This window comes from Neurospora tetraspora, assembly GCF_033439725.1.
Source record: "Neurospora tetraspora strain CBS 560.94 chromosome Unknown B0H65scaffold_8, whole genome shotgun sequence".
In the NCBI taxonomy this organism is placed as follows: domain Eukaryota; kingdom Fungi; phylum Ascomycota; class Sordariomycetes; order Sordariales; family Sordariaceae; genus Neurospora; species Neurospora tetraspora.
In genome coordinates, this window is record NW_026944390.1 from 2769583 (window position 1) to 2790878 (window position 21296).

The window sequence follows — 21296 nt, forward strand, 5'->3', positions numbered from 1 at the left end:
TCTTTTATTATCTTTTCAAATTTTAAAACTAACCTTTACGATATTAAATAGTAACGTTATTCCTTAAATAGTTTTTAACCTCTAGGATAATAATTTAATACGTAAAGTATAGTACATTTTTAAATTTATAATAATCTAATCCTAATTTTATTACGAGGAATATTTTACCCCTCCGGCCGCCGAGCTTTTTATTAAAGCCGCTAAACTTCGCCTTAGTATAGAAATCGGCTAAATCGAAATTTAAAAAGATTAGGCTAATAAAATAAATAATAATATTTATAATAAAGGTTAGATTATCGATATTAATATAGCTAATAGAGAAATTTGATAAATTTTGCGTAAATATTGTAATTTTATTACTAAATACCCTTTTAAATGATATTATATTTGGCCTTTCTCTAAGGAAAGAGACGGCGTTTTTATTTAATTTAGGAAAAAAAATTAATAATAGTATATAATTAAATTGAAAGTTAATAATCATAAAACCATTTAATATAAAATTAACGATAATATTATTAAAATAGCCGTTAATATATTAATTCCCCTTAAAATTAATGGTTCCGTTACTTCTAATTTTTAATTTTCGCTTAATAATTTTTCTAATATTATCAAATTAGTTAACGCGCTGCCTTTTGTAGATTTTATTTAAATCTTTTTTTTTTTTACCACTAATTCTAATAGAATAATTTTCTTACCCCAATTAATTCTTTCGTCCGCTCTCACCTATTAAATCTATTATTTCCTACGCTAATTTAATCATTAAAGTCGCTATTAATTTTATTTAGTAGTTTATAGCCAATCCTATTATTAAATATTTTATTAATATAGTATAAGCGGAAGCTCTAATCAAATTTATTTAAAAGTAGTAATAAGAGCGAGCTCTTATATATTTAGAACCGACTATAGCTGATAAATTCCCGATTTATTTTATTAATCTAGTCTAAAATACCTTATCCTTTATTTAAAATAATATAAAGCCCGGTTTTGGTTTACCCGCCCTGGCTGCTATTCGGCGTAATCCTATTTAATAGAGCGATAATTTTATTATTAATTGGCCTTAACGTACCGTAAATTATATTAATATTATTAGTAATACTATTATAATTAGCGTTAAAGATCCGTATAATATTATTAACTTTATTAATTATATAAAAAACCTTTGGATTAATTATATTAACCGTTTACCCTTGTTTAATGACGTTTATTAGTAACCTATTTATTTCCTTTATAATATATTAGTTTTATTAACCGGCTATTATATTTTTATTTATATTATAAAGATAATTCCCGAAGAATTTACCGAATGGGAAAGATCCTCCGCTAATAAGAACGAAGTTAAATATTAATTCCATTAAACCGAATAGTGAATTTATTTAATTAAATAAGCTTATTAAATGTATTAAATTTAGGAATAGGGTATACTTGCTTCGGTTTAATTAATTCTTATTTAAACTCCTCCTATTTAAATTCCTCCTATTTAAATTACTTTATTATATTTAGCCTTTTATTAGGGTAATTAATTTATGAATATTTAGTAACCTTTAATACGCTTTATTAATATTTCTTCTAATATTTCTTAATAGTTAGTTAAAACTAATAATAATAGTACTATAATAAATAATATTATTTTTTATAAAATATTTAAAAATTTATATAATCGTTTTAAGGAATTTAACTTTCGTAATCATGTTATTTTTAATAAAAGATTTACTGTACTAATTAATAATTTTAATAATAAATTTATTTAGTAGAAATTCCTTAATATTAGCGTATTTTTCTTTAATATTCTTAACGATAAAAAAAGTAAAAAATCTGTATTAATAGCAAAATTAATATTTATACCGATTGTCACCTATTTACTAATATAATTAATAACGCCTGGCTCGTTCATACTGAATGTTATGAAATTATAATTAATAATTTTCAATAATTATTACGAAGTATTACAATTTTTTAATAGATTAATACCCTATCTTATATTAAATATAATAGTTTTTACAGCAAATCTGGCTATATTACCAACACTTTATATTAGGTTTTCAATATTAAACTGAATAAAGCGTAGAAATAATGTAATATAAATAGGTTTATTATCGAAATATATAAGAAAAGCAATTATACTTTATACAATTTCTTTATAGAATTATTTAAATACATTTATTTATAGGGTAATAATACCGATTTTTAACTTTATACTTATCTTTAGAATAACTTATATTATAAATTAAAGTTTTACCATATTAAACCTAATTTTAATTATTCTATCGGTTAATATATTAATAATATTAAAGAAAATGTTTTATTTATTTATAACAAATTTTTAAATCTTTTTAAAAGTTTACGTTTAATTTATTTCACTGTTAATAATATTAATAATATAATAGAAAATAATACCATAATAGCCGTTTATTCTGGTTTTTAGGGAAATAGGGATAGTAATAAACTTTTTTTTTAAAAAAAACTTTTAGCCTAATAGTAATAATTTTACTAAGAAGGGTAATACAAATTTTTATTTTAATAGTAGAAGATTTAGGAAATTTAATAATAAGTTTAATAAATACGATAATAATTATTCGGGTAATAATAATAATCGTAATCGTCGTTAGGGTAAAAAGTTCGAAAAGCATCGTTTTTCTAAGGATGGTCGTTATATTTATATTAATTTTGCGATCGTTTTTATAGATAATTCTGACGCCGATAATAAAATTTACTACTTATAGAACGAAAGTTACTATTTTATAAGTAATTTCGAGGAAGAGGTAATTAAATTTAATATAAATATTTCCGTTATTAAGTATAATAACAAATCGTTTATTTATTTTACTAATTCTTTAATTTCTTTTAATATTATATTTTCTAATATTCTATAATCTTCCGTTTTACTGATTTCGTTTTTATTAATTCTCGCCGTTATTATTAATATAATTCCTATCAAAAGTACCGACTTCGACGACTATGTTATACCCTTATTATTAAATTTACTATCCGATTCTAATTTTATAGTAATTCTTAAACTTTTAGAGTTAATCTAAGTATTTAAAAAATTATTTAATCCTTCGTTTAAAAATTCAATAATGATTACCGAGAGTTTTCAAGCTATGTTAAATCGGGTCGGTAAAGTAAAGGAAGCGGATATTATATTAAAATTACTAATATTAATTAAGGGATAAAAGTTTAAATTATTAGAAATATAGTATAAAAGTTAATATTATTTATTATTTTTATAAAAGGGTAAATAATTGAAATTATCCCGGATATCGCTTTACGAAATAGGGAATTAAATTCGAGGAAAATTATTTTCTATTTACAAATAAATATTTAATCGAGCTCTAATATTCCTATAGTTATTATATATTTTAATTCCGGTTATTTATCGATTATAGTAAGCCGTACGTTTATTAAAAAGGTTTTACTTAATATTCGGTATTTATTAATTTTACTGAATATTATAAAGGGAATGAATTTAAAAATAATTATTAATATTAGTGCCGAATTTAATTTCTATATAGAAGGAAAGGTAAATAGCATTATAATTAATAATTATTTCTAAATATCTGCTTTAATTATTAAAGAATTTAACCTAAATATATTATTAGGAACCGACTTTCTTCGCCACTATAGCGTAAAAATAGATTTCAATACCGCTCTTTACTCTTTTAAATCTATTTTTGGTATAAAAATATAGGGAGAGGTCTTTTCTAAAAGAGAAGAAGCCGGAGAAGATACGTTAATTACTGAAATATTTGTTAAAAAAATACTATTCTTATAATTTATTAATTAAGTACTTTCTAAGTACGTTATAGCCCTTAATTCAATAATTAATATTTTTATTAAAGTAAACGTCCTATTTATAATTTTTATACCAAATTCTTTAATTTATTAGATATTATAATAAATAGTAAAATATATAAAGTAATTCTTTATTTTAATTACATTAATAATAATCATTTTATTCCTATAAGTATTTGAATTAATATAATTATACGTCTTTCGTCTAAAGTTAATGAGAAAATTATACTTTTCAACGTATTAAATGTAATTTATTTAGCTGCTAAGATTTGAATTAACTTCTCTTTTAAATAATATACTATATATATTAATAAAATTACTAAGGAGGATAAGGAAATTACTATTCGAAAAGAAGTTTTTAGCGTTCTATTTTATAAATTGAATAAGTTTAATAATATCGATATTATCCCCTCCGAAGTAGGTATTAAGATTTATAATATTAATCTCGATTTTGCCTAATAATTAAAGAGTTTCCTAAATAAATATATTAACGTTTTTAGAAATAGAGGGATCGTTCTAACAAAAGAGAAGGATAAAATATATACTAATTTCGTCGAAGGATAATAGAATTAGCGGAGAATCGTTAGGGTTTACTTACGTAGAGCTAAAAACTACGAATTTCTTAATAAAGAGTATAATAAAATATATATTTAAAGTAAAATAGCGTTTGTATTATATTTTATATTTATTACATACCTTATATTTATTATATAATAGAAAGTTAATAGCGTCGATAAAGATCATATAATTATTAATTTATAATTACTAAATAATATTATTATTCCGGACATTTACCCACTACCCGACTAAGAAGATATTATTAATACTATAATTAGTAAGAAGTTTTTCTTAATTTTTAATACCGCTGGTTTTTTCTATTAATTATTTATTTTAAGAAAATATTATAATAAAATAATAGTAAATAGCCCGCATAATTTTAAGTAATTTAATATCGTATTTATAGGTTTTAAGAATTCGCCCGCCTTTATATAATAGTTTATAAATTAATTTTTCTTCGATTACCATTCCTTCGTTCGTACTTACATTAATAATATCATTATTTTCAATAATACTAAGGAAGAATATTTAAAATATATTAGTATTATAATAAACCTCCTTAATAAATACCGCATCTATATTAGCGTTAATAAATCTTTTGTAGCTTACCTCTCTATATAATTATTCGGTAATATTATCGACGGCGAAGGTTATAAATATATTAAAAATTGTATTAAAGCCTTTTAGAAATTTAATTTTCCTAATAGTTTAAATACTCTTGAAATTTATTTCGGGATGGTTGGTTAATTAAGATAAGGAATACTTTAGTTCGTTATTAAAGAAGAATTATTTAATTACAAGAAAACAGAATTATCTAGGCGAATACGCGAATTAGGAGATTTATAGCTAGGAGTAATAAAGTAGGCGAAAAAGGCTTATACGTCGAAAGTTAAATTTGTACCGACTAAGGAGGAAATTGAAGCTTTTTATATTATATAAGAAAATTTATATAATTGAATATATATATTCTATTATATTAAAAGCGAGGCTTTATTTATTAAAATTAACGCTAATAGTATAATATATAAAATTTAAATTTTTTAACTCAAATATTTATAAGATAGTAAATTTATCCTCGATATAAGTAAAATTCTCTTAACTATAATTAAATTAATTTATTTCCTATTAAAATTAACGACCCCAGCTAAAAAGAAATACGGCTTTACGGAAATAAAAATCGTAATTATTATTCAGGTCCTCCAGAAATTTAAAAAGATAATACAATTTAATAAATAGCGTATGAATATTATTACCGATTACGCCTCTGCCGTTAGTATTATTAAATATACCTCTTTACAAACTATAAATTTAATTAAAATTAACCCTAAATTTACTAACGTTATTAATTAGGTATTATAATTAAATTTAAATATTTTCCATGTTTTAGGTCCTTTAAATATTATTCTCGATACCGTATTAAGGTTGCTTACTACCGAATTAACTAACGATAATAATACTTCCAACGAATTTGCCGATATTTAATCCTATTTTAGTTATTTAGAAAGTTTTATCGCCTTTTCCTTCTTATACACAAATGTTTCTCTAAATATTCGGACCGTTTTACCGGTTATTATTCCTATTTTTTAGAAATAATTAATCAAAGTATACCCTTTTGATTTTCAATACGGTAAAATTCTTCGATTAATAAAAAAGGCTAATACTCTAAGCTATATTTATATACGCCGTTCTAATAAGCGCCCTAATTTGCCTGTTAATCCTTACTTATTTAAAAAATAGTCTTTTTTATTACGTCGATTATTAAAACGAGCAACGTCTTTATATCCCTTGCTTATATATATAGACGATACTAGAATTAGTATACGATAAGAAGTATTATTTTAGTATTAATAGGATAATAGACAATTTATTTTAATTTCATATACGATATAATATATAGTTAGTTTAGGAGTATGTTAAATATTACGAAATATATTATTAAAATTAATATAATCAGTAACCGATTCCTGGTAAACTTCTACTTATTCGAATATTCCCGCGCCCATTTTGTATAATTATTATAAATTTCGTTACTGATATACCAACCGTCGAATCCGCTAATACTACATAATTTATCTTTAACTTTAATAAATTTAATATAATATACAATATTACTTGCAAATTTAGTAAAAAAGTATTATTATTAGTAGGTCACTTAACCTATAGTGCGCGTAAATAGGTTAAAGTTTTATCTAAATTTTACATTATTATGATTAAGGTTTATTAATTATTATTATTAATAATTATAATTTTCAATTCGTTTCCGGTATTTAATATAGTATTTTCGAAATTTTAACTATTAATTTACTTTTTTCTATAGTTTATTATACTTAAATTAACGGATATTCGGAATATATTAATTAAACGGTAGAAATAGTAATCCGTATATAATATATTATTAGTATTCTTCTTTGAATATTAATATTAATAACCTTATAATATAATTTAAATGATACTATTTAATCTATTTTTAAATTATTACTTAACGAATTAATATATAGGTTCAAGCTTTGGGCTATATTTAATTTTTTCGTCCTGGATATAGAAGAGGCGTTAATTATAGAATTATTAACTTTACTATATTAAAAATATTAATTTAAAATAGTCGAATTTATTAATAGGGTTAATATAGCCGCTAAAGAACTTTATAATACTAAATACTTTTTAATTACGTTTGAAATTGAAAATGAAATTTATTTACGATTAGGTAAAGGTTATTATCTATTCGGTAACTTAAAGAAAAATAGTCTATAGAATATATAAGCCCTTATAAAAATTTTAAAAAGGTTAACCCTCTAATTTATAAATTTAATTTCTTTAGCGATTAGCGTACGTATCTAGTTATTTCGGTGGTTTACCTTTATAAGCCCACCTAAAGTCCGGATTCCCTTAATTGTAAAGTACCGCTTCCTAAGCCTATAAAAATTAATAATTAAGAGGAATAGGAAGTCGAAAATTTAGTAGGTAGAAGTTAAAATTCGTTAAATGTTAAGTATTTTATTAAATAGATTGGATATTAAAATAAGGATAATATATAGGACTTATGTACTAAATTTATAAAGAATTAGAAGAAGAAGGTGAAGGAGTTCGATATAGAATACCTATTAGAATTTTTATTCCAGGGTATGCGTAAAAAAGTAATTTAGTATATTAGTCGTTAAAATAAGCGACTTTAAATTAAGTTTAGTAGAAATATTTGAAGTTTTTTTTATTAGTACAAGGGAGAGGTAGTAAATATTTGTTTTATTAAATTTTCTCCGTTTTTATTTTCTTTAGTTTTCGCTTTTAATTTATTAAAATTTCTAAAACATCACTCAATTGAATTCCCGGTTTTAATAAAATTATTAATCAATATTGCCGGTTTATAGTATATTATATTATTCCTACAGTCCTATCGCTTTCCTTTCTATTTTATTCTAATAGAATAATAATAGTCCGTAAGATTATTAAAATTTAGGTAGGTATAATCGTATAGGGTAAATAATTTTCTTAATAGGTAATTAGGGGTATAATTTCGAGTGGAATCGAAAGGTTTTAATATATATATAACCTGTTTATATAGTCTAAAATCCTTCTTTCCTTCAAAAACTTTTTTTTTATTCTATTAATTTTATTATAATTTACTTTATTTTTATAATCCCCCTTATTCGTTAAATTTGTCCTTCTATTTATTAATTATTATATTATCTATTATTATAGAGAACGTCGAAATACTTTTAGCGCCTCCTAATAACGAACTTATAAATAGTTTTAATAAATATATTAATAATTATATCGCCCCTAATAGTAGCCTTTATAATTTATCGCAAAACCGCCTATTAACTCCGTTTAATTTAAAATTAGATTAGCGTTTCTTAGCGTTAACAATTATAGTAAAGTACTTTAATCGTTATACTATAGCTAATAGCGCTTCTAAGATTATTAATTTTAGTATTAATAATTTATATATTATAGTCCCCAATTTTATTTTTAAATATATTATTAGTATAAATACCGAATATTTACGTAATTTCTTTTAATATACTCGCTTTTAGTATATTATTAATTATTTTACTAGATTATATAATTTTAACGGCCCCTATAACCTATCCGACTATTGCCTTAGCATTGAATTTTATATATTAAATAGTATTTTAATCGTTAACAGTAAAAAGGCTAACGACGGCTGCTATTATATACCCTTTATAATAGGTAATTACCTTTTTACATTTTACAATAATTAATTACTATTAATCCTCTATAGTATAGTCGATTATACCAGCGTTTAAATTAACCTCGATTAAGTAATTTTATAAGCCTTGAATAGTAATTCATATTATTTTATATTAATTATCTTATTAGCGCCAATCCTCGAAGACTTTATTTTTAGCAATAGATTTAACGATTAGTAGGATTAAATTACTACCCGATTCGGTTATTTTAATATTCGTATATAGTTTTTATATTTAGAGAAAATTTTCGAATTTATTCCGACTATTCCCGTCGCTTATAGTAACGCTAATTTTTATTATAATTAAATAGAGGAAATCCGCTACGCCTAATATATAATTTAATATTATACTAATTTTAATAGTATTATTTTGAAACTTATTAACTTTATTAACCACCTTATTATTTTTAACAATTATAACTTTTTAAATATTTAAAAATAATACACATTAAATTTTTTATTGATAACGCTATCGCTATTTTACGTCCAATTTCTATTATAATTATTCCGACCGTCTTATTTAATATATCCAATATTTAAAGCGACGGTTAAAAAAGCGTACAAAATTACTTTATATATGATTTAATTATATAGTAATATTAATATTTATAACGAGGCTAACGGTAAGGGTAAGTCCTATTCCTCCTTCGAAAATATAATTAATATATTCGATATGGATTATTAAGATTTAGAAATCCAAATTAATTATAATTTACGTACGGATATCGAAAAGATTATTAAAAAATATATAATAAATATCGATAATTATAGAAGGGAATTTACAAATATATATAATTTTCTATAGAATAAATTAGTACGTAGTATTAAAAGCGCTTTCGATAGCGCTTTAAAAAAGCGTAATAATAACGACCCTGCCTTTATTAATAAAATCCTATTAAAAGTTATTTTATTAATTATTTAATACTTTAATTATAATATTAATTTATCCGAATAAATAAGTAGTTTATTCAGTCGTTTAGGTTACTTATATTATATCTAGGTAGCCCTAACCAAATTTATTATAAATAAATTTCCTATATACAAAGTCGAAATTATTTATAAAATAGAAATCGTTAAAGAAGTCCCAGTTACTATTAGAATAAATAATCTAAATACTATTCTTAATATCGTTGCTACCGCTTTCGAAAAGTATAAACGTCTCTTAGAGAACTCTAACCTTTATTAGGGAAAAATTATAGAGTAATTAAAAGTAAAATTATCGGATATATATTAAAAGTTTATTAAGTTCTAAAAGTTTTATACCCGCTACATTCTTTTATTAGCGTTTACTATACGTACGTATTATATTAATAATATAATTAGTATTACTCTTCTTTAAAATATTTATTTTAACAATATATTAATTCGTTATACATTTAACTTTATTAATATATTAGATAAATTTAATATATTAATTACCTATTCTATTAATTACTTCGATACTATATTAACTATTCGCTCTTTACGTCCTAATAGTATTATAGAAGATTAGAAGTAGGATAATTCTCCGCTTAGTTATAAACGTACGTATTAGGATCTTCTTAGGTTTAATAAGAATAATTACGAGGATAATAATAATTTTAATACTTATTCATTTCGTTATAATTATTATTAAGGATCTCTTCCGTCTTCGCTATTTATATTAATTACTTATTATTATTCGGTTTTTATATTAGAATCTTTAAATTATCGGAAATGGTTTTCGGTGGTCAAGAGTTATATAAAATATAAAAAGGATAGTTTATTAATAGTAAGGAAAGCGATAATTTTTATTTTCTATTTTATACTTAATAATAGTCTTAGTAAATAGTAAATATTCTTCTTTTTTCGTTAAGGAGGAGATATTATAAAATATTTTAGGTAAGTATTTAAATATCCTACTCTATCTTAATATATACTGTATTAAGCGTAGGACTACTCTATTTAATAGGATATATTATATAAAGGTACTCTCTCTATTAACCTCCATTAAAGTTAATTAGATTATTAATTTATATTATATCAATTTAATATTTATTTTGCTCACACTTTATAAAGTCGTATGCGAGGTCATTGGTTAAAGCTCTCGATAATGCTTATTTTTAGCTTCCTTTAATAAGACTATTATTAATTGTTACGTACTATTACTCTGTCTAGTTACTAGTTGCTTACTCTATCATTCTGTATTAGCATTACTTGTGAAGCATCGCTTCGCGTAACAAGAAAGATAATAATGAAAATAAAGGAATTAAACTTGCTATTTGGAATTTTTCGTTTAGTGGTATTAAATATAGCTTTAAAAATAAATTTAGGTAGTAACTGTTATACCCTATTTATAAAAATATATAAAATGAGGGTAGTTTGCCGCTTACTCTATCTACTTCGGTCGGTTCTACTTATAATAGTATCGTTACCTCTAATATTATATATAGCGTTATTAAGGAACTCGAAAGGTATGGGGGTTTCGGTCGAAAATAATAATGAACCACTTATTTACCTATTAATATTAAAACAAGGGAAGTTAATTAACTATAAATTAGATAAAGGGGTAAGAAAGATATAACATATTTATTTTACAGGGGGTAAGCGGACTATAGATTAAACAGTTAATATTTTATATTATAGGGATAGCCGTATTTCTTTTAATAAATTTTAGAAAATTAGTTGTAAAACGAAAGTAATGTTCTAGCAATTTAGAAAATTACTATATAATATAACGAAGGATAATATTATACCGCCGTATAAAATTTCTAACCTAACTAATCGAAAATAGAAAGTCTGAATAAAATTGGTCAGTTAATTAGTAAAAGACATACTTTAACTTTATTTTAAACTAGCCGATACGTACCGGATCGTCTACTTTACATTTCGAAATAAAATAATCGAATAATTATTTTTCTAATTCTAACTATTTAGGTCGGAAGGGAAATTTAGTACTATAAATAACTTTATTTCTTTATAACTACTAATATATTAAAATAGAACAAGGTATACCGAAGTATTTCGAGGCTTAAAAATATATCGGGCGGCGGAAACTAATAGGTAAGGTATAATTATAACTATTAATTATAAGATTGGTTTCTAGGGTTTTAAATTTACGATTATAGCAGCTAATATTATCGATAGGAATAAAATTGAAGAAAAGGTAATTTAGAATTTTAAACTTAATACGACGGGAATATTTGCAATAGGGTTTAATAATTTCGGCCGAAGAGGAATAAACGTATAGTCGGGCTTAATATCGTTTATAGAGGGGTTTAACTTTCTTACTAAATTTCTTCCACTTAATAATAATATTATAAAAAAGGTAAAATAATAAAGTCGATATTATTATTAAAGAAAAAGAGGTATTGTAGAATAAATTCAATAATATTTCATTAATTTATAAAACCTAGGTTTTTAGAGGGGTAAAGAGGGGAATTATATAATAAGAAGTTATAGTTAAATAAATAAATAAAGTGGGGTAGTAATAATATAAGAGATTTAAAATGAAACTCACTTTAAGATCGGTCAGGTTTTTGATAATAATAATAAACCCTACGATATTAATAGCGGTAAGTTCGAATACATCGCTCGAGTTGCTAGACTTTTAATACTTACTTCTTTAATAAAAGATTGCATCGCGATACGATAGTCTAATATTATAGTATTGTTTAATTAATTCTAGCGATAATAGCGGTTAGAGTGTACAAGTTAGATTTTAAGAAGGTTATTTAGTAAAAGAGTAAGGATAGGGAGATTGGGCGAGATTTTTAAAGATTACTAGTACAGGACATACGGCTAGTATAGGTCACTTGCAATCAGTTAGCGGGGTTGTCAGGGTTGAAAAGTAGGTAAAAGGGGGCTTGCCGGCCCGGCCATACTGTATTGAGATTAGTATAGCTGGGGAAGTAAATCTCTTACGACTGGGTAAAAGCGGTATCACCAGATATCCTAACCCTAACCCCGAAGCAAATGCGCAATTGTGTCCGAGCTTCCCTTCTTTCTTCCGGGAATGTCCACTGCTGTGTGGCGCATCTTGACGAATCAATGCCGCAGAAAAAGACAGGTAGAAAGGTGTCAGGTAACGATAATCCGTATCACTTATGCAGATGGCTCCAAAAGTATCAAGAAGGGTGGTGATAGTATTGATCAATCTAATAATCTGTGTGTGTGGTGTTCTGGAGAGAATCCAGAGACAAGTGCGGGGTGGCACGAGCCACATACCTACAAGGTACCCATGTAGGTCACGTGCTCATCAGCCGCCTCCTCCAAATTTCAAGCCACAGCAAGGTTGCATGCTGCACGAGGGTGATTGGCTCGATAAGCAGCAGCTGGACAAGAGGGGACAGCCTTGTCTTGGGGTAACAGGGGTCACGGTTGCAGTCCAGAACGTTGGTCGGAAAAACATTTGCATTTTGGATGCCGTGGTGTGTGTCGTGTGAGGGTTTTCGAGTGAAAGCAGCAGTGGTCGCGTGCTTCGTTTTGCCTGCGTTTGGTTTTCGTCCGGACTCGACTCTTAGAGTGTGCACTGCATCCTGTTCTCAAAAGGTTTAGAAACGCCCCCTTCGTCAGCTATCCTCCAGTCCGAGGTCTGCATTTGACTCGGTCACTTCTCCCCCAGTCATCATCATTCTTCTACCCTTTTGGAGTGTACTAGCTAGTACGCTTTATCAACAACCGCCTCCTTTTCCGCCTTGCATCAGTCGGAGTGGAACTCTTTCTCTCAAGGACCCTGAACTCCCAAGCGAAAGGCAACCAATAATGTTGATGCGGTGACACTAAACGATAACACAACACATCGATCTAACCCCTTGGACACAGAGATATAAAACCTATACATTCGGTTGCTACACTCCTACCTTATCTATACAATCTATACATCCTACGTCTCGCACCGAAACATCAATATTCCTGTACTGCATCGAGCAACGACCAGCCAATCTGCAACCAACCCAACCCCCCTGAGGGAAACACAACATACCCGTCCTCCCGTTCCCGAATCTTGGGTATCCCGTCTCCCGTACCTGCCTGTCGCATCCCTACTCTACATCTTTAACCAATCATATTCACCATGCGCGGCGACACCCGCGACCTCGTCGACACCCTAACGGACGGCATCAAGGGCCTCGACGTCCGCGTTGTCGAGAACCCAGACAGCACCATTGCCAAGCGGGCTCACTACGCCCCACCTTGGGCAGATGTCAGCATCATCGGCATCGCTGGTAGTTCGGGGTCTGGCAAGTCGACGCTGTCTCAGGCCATTGTTAAGAAGTTGAACCTGCCGTGGGTGGTCATTTTGTCCATCGACTCTTTTTACAAGAGCTTGGATCCGGAGGCGAGCAGGAGGGCGTTTAGGAATGAGTATGATTTTGATTCGCCCGAGGTAGGTTTAAGTCTGGTGTAAAACTCATAGGTTGGGAAACAGATGTTGACATGTGTGTCTAGGCATTGGACTTTGATGTCCTGGTAGAACGGTTGCAGGATCTCAAGGCTGGGTAAGTTTCACAGTTGAGGAATCAAGGTGGTGCAAGTGGACGTACGAGATGCTCATTCATTATCTGTGTAGCAAGCGTGCAGAGATTCCTGTTTACTCGTTTGAGAAACATGCTCGTCTCGACCGTACTACCGCCATTTACTCGCCACACGTCCTCATTCTCGAGGGTATCTTTGCTCTCTATGATCCTAGAGTTCTTGAACTACTGGATATGAAGGTATGCAACTCCACGCAAGACAGTTGGAGTCAACACATGCTAACCTCAAGTCAGATCTTCTGTGAGGCTGATGCCGACACTTGTCTCTCGCGAAGAAGTGGGTTTCCCGTTGATCTTGGTGGCCGTTCATGTTCTAACCAAGTACCACAGTTTTGCGTGATGTGAAGGATCGTGGTCGCGACGTTGACGGCATCATCAAGCAATGGTTTAACTATGTCAAGCCCAACTTTGAAAAGGTGAGAGAGACTCCCATGTAATCCCCCTTTACCCCTTTACCAAGAACCTCACTAACACATGCCAGTTCGTCGACCCCCAACGAAAGGTCGCCGACATCATTGTCCCCCGCGGTGTCGAAAACCACGTGGCTATGAGTAAGTCTACCTTTCAAACCCCATCCATCTCCCTGACAACACGAACCTAACATTTTCAACAGCCATGGTAACCCAATTCATCCAACAAAAACTCGTCGAAAAGTCCAAACGCCACCGGGCCGCCCTGACCCGTCTCGAGTCTCAAGCCCGCCACCAGCCGCTCTCCAACAAAGTCGTCTTCCTCGACCAGACCCCGCAGCTGCGCGGCATGAACACCCTCATCCACGACATCGACACCTCCAAGGAGGACTTTATCTTCTACTTCAACCGCTTCACCACCCTGCTCATCGAAAAGGCCATGGATAACATCCCCTTTGCATCCACAACCATCACGACTCCCTTGAACAGGGAATACGCCGGCCTCAAACCGCGGGGCGAAGTCTCAGCCGTCGTTGTCCTGCGCGGCGGCGCCGCTTTGGAAGCCGGTCTCAAGCGCGTGCTACCGGACTGCAAGACCGGCCGCGTCCTGATCCAGAGTAACATGCGCACCGGCGAGCCGGAATTGCATTACCTGGCGCTGCCGAAGGACATTGCGGAGCACGAGGCGGTGTTGTTGCTGGATGCGCAGATGAGCAGTGGCGGATCGGCCCTTATGGCGGTGCAGGTCCTGGTTGATCATGGGGTCAAGATGGATCGGATTGTGCTGGCGACGTACAGCGCGGGGAGGTTGGGACTGCATCGGCTGACGACGGTGTTTCCGGAGGTTACGGTGGTGGTGGGGAATGTGATTCAGGATGTTGAGGAGAGGTGGGTTGAGAAGAGGTATTTCCGCTGTTAGATGGTGACATTGGATTGGAAGTATTTTGTCAAGTTGTTTGCATAGTTCTTTTGTGTGGTTTACTAGGTGTTGGTGTTGTAGCATGGGCCTGGCGTATACGGAATGGAGTCTAGCAATGTACTCGAAGGAGTTGATGTCTGAATTTGGATGTCCAGCCGGCAACCGTGCCGAGTATGCGGATGATTTACACGTACGTGATGGTGAGACGGACCAGGTGTTGTGGTGGTCACCCCTAATTGATATCTGGAATATTCTAACTAATCCAACCCTAACCCCATCTGACATTGGATGAACTCGAAAGCAGGTTGGGGACCGTTCGGGAGAATCCACCCAAGTGCGGGGCGTATGCAGGGTGCACTTTTCAGCTGAGGGCAGTGACAGGGTGACAGGCCATCTCGCTGTACTCGAAAGGGACAATCAAGCCGCCAACCATGATCAAAGACAGCAATGGAAAGTGTGCGACAACAGAAGACGTCAGCGGGCCGACTTGTATGAGAATCACTTCTTCTTGTCTCGACTTTTCTTCCTCAAAGCCTTCCTTCTCTGTTGTCGGCACTAACATTTAACACTGCACTGACTGCAACACCAACACCAACAATCGCGATATCCACTCCAAGCGCGTTATCGCAGATTGGGCATTGACGTCATACCAAAGCAGCAGCAGAAGTAAAAAGACGACGGACAGCAAGACCGCAGGCGACGTCGACATTGCGAAACAATGCTGCGCACATATCGAGTTGCGCGGGCTTCCGGGCTTTCAGGTCTGCGAGGAGGTATTCCTACAGCTCCTCGAGGAACGCGACAGTTGTTCACCAAACCACCACAACACCCCGCGAAGCCCAAAACAAAGAGCCTCGAACTACGCCGGCCTGACCAAGTTCGCCAATTATCGGGGAAACCACTACCACGAACCCAGTCGACACTCCTCAACTTTGGGTACCGCACCGCTGCTTGGTTCGGAAGCTCCATCGCGTTCGTCGGCCTCGGCTTCGTCGCCTTCTTCCTCTACGATGCCTCGACCTACAGCTCCCACGCGACAAACCAGGGCGATATTGCTATCTCCAAGCTCGCCCTAAACCCTCGCCGAGGAGGCCCCAAGAACCTACCGATCCTCGAAATATTCCTCGACGACGACGATGATGAAGAGAAGAAGAAACACAAGGACAAGCCTAGGCTGGTCATCCTGGGTGGAGGCTGGGGCAGTGTTGCTCTCCTCAAGGAGCTCAACCCAGATAACTACCATGTCACCGTCATCTCCCCGGCCAACTACTTCCTCTTCACGCCCATGCTGCCCTCCGCAACCGTGGGAACACTCGAGCTCAAGTCCTTGGTTGAGCCCATCCGCAACATCATCAACCGAGTCAAGGGCCACTACGTCCGTGCCACCGCCGAAGACGTTGACTTCTCCTCCCGCCTGGTCGAGGTATCTCAAAAGGACCCCCGTGGCAACGAAGTGCGCTTCTACGTTCCCTACGACAAGCTCGTCATTGCCGTCGGCTCGACTACCAACCCTCACGGTGTCAAGGGTCTTGAGAACTGCCACTTCCTCAAAGACATCAACGACGCCCGCCAGATCCGCAACAAGATCATCCAAAACCTCGAACTCTCCTGCCTACCCACCACCTCCGACGAGGAGCGCAAGCGTTTGTTGTCCTTTGTCGTCTGCGGCGGCGGTCCCACCGGTGTCGAGTTCGCCGCCGAGCTCTTCGACCTTCTCAACGAGGACTTGACTTTGCACTTCCCTCGTCTCCTCCGCAACGAGATCTCCGTCCACCTCATCCAATCCCGCGACCACATCCTCAACACCTACGATGAAGCCGTATCCAAGTACGCCGAAGACCGCTTCTCGCGCGACCAAGTCGACGTGCTAGTCAACTCGCGCGTAGCCGAAGTCCGTCCCGAGTCCATCCTCTTCACGCAGACGGGCCCTGATGGAAAGACAACCGTGACCAAGGAGCTCCCCATGGGTTTCTGCCTCTGGTCGACGGGCGTCGCGCAAGCCGAGTTCTGCAAGCGTATCTCCCGCCAACTCGGTCCCGCCCAAACAAACCACCACGCCCTCGAGACCGACACGCACCTCCGCCTCAACGGCACCCCCCTAAGCGACGTATACGCCATCGGGTAAGGGCTCTTTTCTATCGTCCAATAAATAGAAGTTTATTACTAATTCTTATATAGCGACTGTGCCACCGTCCAGAATAACGTGGCCGACCACATCATCACCTTTGTCCGCAACCTCGCCTGGAAGCACGGTCAGGACCCCGAAAAGCTCGAGCTGCACTTCTCCGACTGGCGCACCGTCGCGCAGCAGGTCAAGAAACGGTTCCCCCAAGCTGCCGCCCACTTGAAGCGACTCGACAAGCTCTTCGAGGAATACGACAAGGACCAAAACGGTACTCTAGACTTTGGCGAGCTGCGCGAGCTGCTGAAGCAAATAGATAACAAACTCACCTCCCTCCCCGCCACCGCGCAGCGCGCCCATCAACAGGGACAGTACCTAGCGCACAAGTTCAACAAGCTTGCGCGCGCGGCGCCAGGGCTCAAGGCAAATGAGATCTCAGAGGGGGACCTGGATGCGGCGGTGTACAAGGCGTTTGAGTATAGGCATTTGGGCAGTTTGGCGTATATTGGGAACTCGGCCGTGTTTGATTGGGGAGATGGGTGGAATTTCTCCGGCGGGCTGTGGGCGGTTTATGCGTGGAGGAGCATTTATTTTACGCAGAGTGTGAGTTTGAGGACGAGAGTACTTATGGCAATGGACTGGGCCAAGAGAGCCTTGTTTGGACGCGGTAAGTTCAACCCGAGGAAAGAAAGGTGTGTGATGATGAGTGTGAATCGTGTTGCTAACGAGGTTTGAAATGCAGACTTGATGAGCTTCTAAACCGACTAACTACCGATCCTTTCTTTCGATGACGTAAAACGGTCTTCGACATTATAAGAAGGCAGGCAGGGAGGGAGCTGAGCGGGAAAGCGAGCGGACGAGTTACCTTTTTTCGTCTTGACTTGAGCTACTTGGCGGCTGTTGTCGTTTCTCTGTTACATTATACCTTCACCTCGACCTTTTACAAAGTCATGCATGATCCTTTTTGCTATTCATTACGTTTGCACTCTCCTAGACGTGGAGTTGAGAGGCAGCAGCAGTTATCTTACTAAAAGCAAGAGCCAAAGACTAAAACTAGATTATAAATAAACCTTAATGCTATGTTGTTTCATGGCAACTTAATGTTCAATGCCGTGTCGTTTGATATGTCGATTGTCTGGTCAGAATCTTCATTCAACAGGAGCAATGTCTGTCTCCCAAGCGGTAGCAGACTAGTTCTAGATAGGAGTGATGCAGTGGTGCCTGGAAATAGCAAGCTGGATACCTGGCGAAAATACGCCCTAGTTCTATTTCGTAACTCTTATCATATCACCCCTTATCAACAATAAGCCCACACACAACCAAGTTACAATCACATCCGCCCTCGAGAGCGAAGTCTAATGTATATAGTTTCCTCTATCTCTACCTGTGACAACCATATCCCCAGGTCTAGACTTAATTCCCATCAATTAACCCCCCAAACCTCCCCCCACCGCCTACTACTAACCCTCAACGGGCCATCCAACCTCCCAAACCTCGCCTCCTCCCCACTACTCGCCTCGGGCAAACACACCCACTCCCTCACGCAATCGGGAACCTCCTCCTTGATATGGCTGATACAAATCAACGCTTGCTGATCCGTCAATCCATGCACCTTCACCTTGCCTTGCACAGCTTGCTCGCTGTCTACCACCTCTAGAGGGGCTACCGAAATACCCTTGGCATTGGGAGAGGGAGAGGGAGTAGGGGTAGAAACAGTGGATGACGCAAATGTCTTGCTCTCGCCGTGGATCAAAAAGAGCATACATTTATCCCTCACCGCGTCGTCCATCCCGCTGAAAGCCTCGTCTAGAACGACGATGTCGGGGTTTTTGACGATAGCTCTCAAAAAGAGGAGAAGGCGTTGGGAGGAGAAGGGTATCTCGCCGAATTGGTAATCTTTTGCCCATTTTAGGCTTGCTTCATCGGCCTCCACCTGTGCAAGTTCGACGGGTGTATGCTGCGAACGTTTCGCGAAAGAAGGGTTAAGTTCGTGCGCGAACCACGACAGCGTAGCGTCCACTTTTTCGGTAGCCTCGGGCGTGAGTTTGGGGACAGAAGAGAAAGTGTCGGCCCATGCGGACTCGAGAACAGACCGGACCGTCAACCGGCGAGGCATATACTGATGGATTTCGGGCGAGGAATGGCCGACGCGGGATTGGATGTCCCAGAAGGTTAGAGGCCTCTGGCCGGAGCCAGGCTCGGGCAGCCGGGACCGCCCGAAGAGTTTGATGGGGAGGGAGTAAGTCTGTGGGTGGTCGGAGCAGAGTAAAGAGACGATGGTGGTTTTTCCGGAGCCATTGGGACCGAAGACGCCCCAGCGGGAACCGCGGCGGACGGTCCAGTGCAGACCTAAAGGCCAGTTGCCGAGAACGGTTTTGGTGCCGTAGCGGACGGTGACGCCGGACATTTGGACTAGGGGTTCTTTTTCTTCTTCTTTTTCGGGAGAGGGGACAGGGGAGTCGATGATGGGTGCTTGGTTAGTCGGGGAGTGGGTAAGTTCCTCGGCTAGTCCCTCGCCCTTGATACCATCCTTCGTCAAGGTACGGCCGATGTCGATAAGAGCATGAACAGGCATCGTCTCGTCTTCAGATAACCCGCCCTTCCACACCCCGCGCACGTAAGCCCTCAACCCATCCAACACCGTCCCCCTCTCGCCCATCGCGCCCACCTGGCTGTCTGTCCGCAGATACACCAAGTGCGTGATCCACTCCGGTAAGGGGTCCTGCGGTCTCGCGGCCAGTACTAGTCTCGGACTCTTCTTCTCCGCTAGACTTTCCAGTAAGGGGCTCAAGCCCGCTACCGTAGCCGGATCTAGCCCCATGAACGGTTCATCTAGCAATAACACCTCCGGGTCCGTGAACAACGCCCTGGCAATCCGAGCCCTCCGGCCTTGCCCGTTGGAAAGGAAAGACACGGGAAGATCCAGCAAGGTATCCAACCTGAGATCAACCACCACCCGCTCAAAGAGCTCCGGATCAACGCGATACTCCCCCGGCATCGAAGTCGGGTTTAGTTCCGTGTTCCCCAACAACCAATCCCTCACCGAAAAATCCGTCTGTTCCCTGTGACTTTCATATCTAGCGGAGATGTACGTCGACGCCGCTGCCCCTAAGCCCCCGGACGTGGAGGTGGCGTCGAACCCGACATACTGAATCGCCTTGGCTGGGTTTCCTCGCAAGCGGGAGGGCACGTCTTCCGTTGAAAGATAGGGAAAGGAGCGAGCGGTGGGCGGGAAGCAGAGGTATTGGCCGCGGAGGAGCTGGAGAAGCGTGGTCTTGCCGGATTGGGAGGGGCCGAGGATGGCCCAGTTGTGCGGGGAGGAGGGGTGGGAGGGCAGGTCGAGGGTGAGGTTGCTGAAGAGGGGTGGGTTGGGGTGGCTGTGAGAAGGATGGGAGGAGGGTTGGTGGCGGTAGAAGGTGCCGTTGGTGATGCGTATTATGGGGGGACGGACGGTGATCCCTGGTGGTGGGAAGCGCATTTTGTGTTGAGATTTAGAACTTGGATGTGCCGGACATCTCAAGTGACCATCTCAGATGAAGTCGGGAATATATAAGTGAAGAGTGACTGTGACATTACTCATCAGGACTTCATAGCCGACCATCTGACTAGCGGACGAGTAGTTGGAGATGTTGATACGTAGAGGTCGGGAATAAGAAGCGACGTCGGAGTTAATTACATTATTAATACGGTATTGCCCTGTAATGACAATGACAAGTGACACCGGGGAGCCTGGCAGCCCGGAGACACCCACCCACCCCGCTAGCGTCTGGGGTACGTACCGCCCAGCCCGCTGCACCCA

The 21296-nt window shown here is 35.9% G+C and overlaps 3 protein-coding genes across 3 annotated transcripts; 2 read left to right on the top strand and 1 right to left on the bottom strand.

Moving 5' to 3' along the window:
- Positions 1 to 13586: 13586 nt before the first annotated feature.
- Positions 13587 to 15375, top strand: B0H65DRAFT_434136 (uridine kinase family-domain-containing protein; the record flags this gene model as incomplete). The annotated part of the gene is made up of 7 exons (XM_062825114.1): positions 13587 to 13898; positions 13961 to 14010; positions 14082 to 14226; positions 14281 to 14323; positions 14377 to 14462; positions 14528 to 14597; positions 14660 to 15375. The coding sequence occupies 7 exons, from the start codon at positions 13587 to 13589 to the stop codon at positions 15373 to 15375; spliced, it is 1422 nt and encodes a 473-aa protein (XP_062677993.1).
- A 357-nt stretch (positions 15376 to 15732) lies between these two features.
- Positions 15733 to 18582, top strand: B0H65DRAFT_479354 (FAD/NAD(P)-binding domain-containing protein). Its single transcript, XM_062827525.1, has 3 exons — positions 15733 to 17496; positions 17554 to 18164; positions 18240 to 18582. The coding sequence occupies exons 1-3, from the start codon at positions 16094 to 16096 to the stop codon at positions 18254 to 18256; spliced, it is 2031 nt and encodes a 676-aa protein (XP_062677994.1). The 5' UTR covers positions 15733 to 16093; the 3' UTR covers positions 18257 to 18582.
- A 338-nt stretch (positions 18583 to 18920) lies between these two features.
- Positions 18921 to 21118, bottom strand: B0H65DRAFT_533520 (P-loop containing nucleoside triphosphate hydrolase protein; the record flags this gene model as incomplete). The annotated part of the gene is made up of 1 exon (XM_062828982.1): positions 18921 to 21118. Exon 1 carries the CDS (start codon positions 20973 to 20975, stop codon positions 18921 to 18923), a length of 2055 nt encoding a protein of 684 aa, XP_062677995.1. The 5' UTR covers positions 20976 to 21118.
- Between the last annotated feature and the right edge of the window lie 178 nt (positions 21119 to 21296).

What these genes read in the sequence shown, in the direction of transcription:
- B0H65DRAFT_479354 (XM_062827525.1), top strand. Translation starts at nt 16,094, where the DNA reads ATGCTGCGCACATATCGAGTTGCGCGGGCTTCCGGGCTTTCAGGTCTG. An exon ending in AGCGACGTATACGCCATCGG is followed by an intron (nt 17,497 to 17,553) that starts GTAAGGGCTCTT and finishes ATTCTTATATAG; the next exon opens with CGACTGTGCCACCGTCCAGA.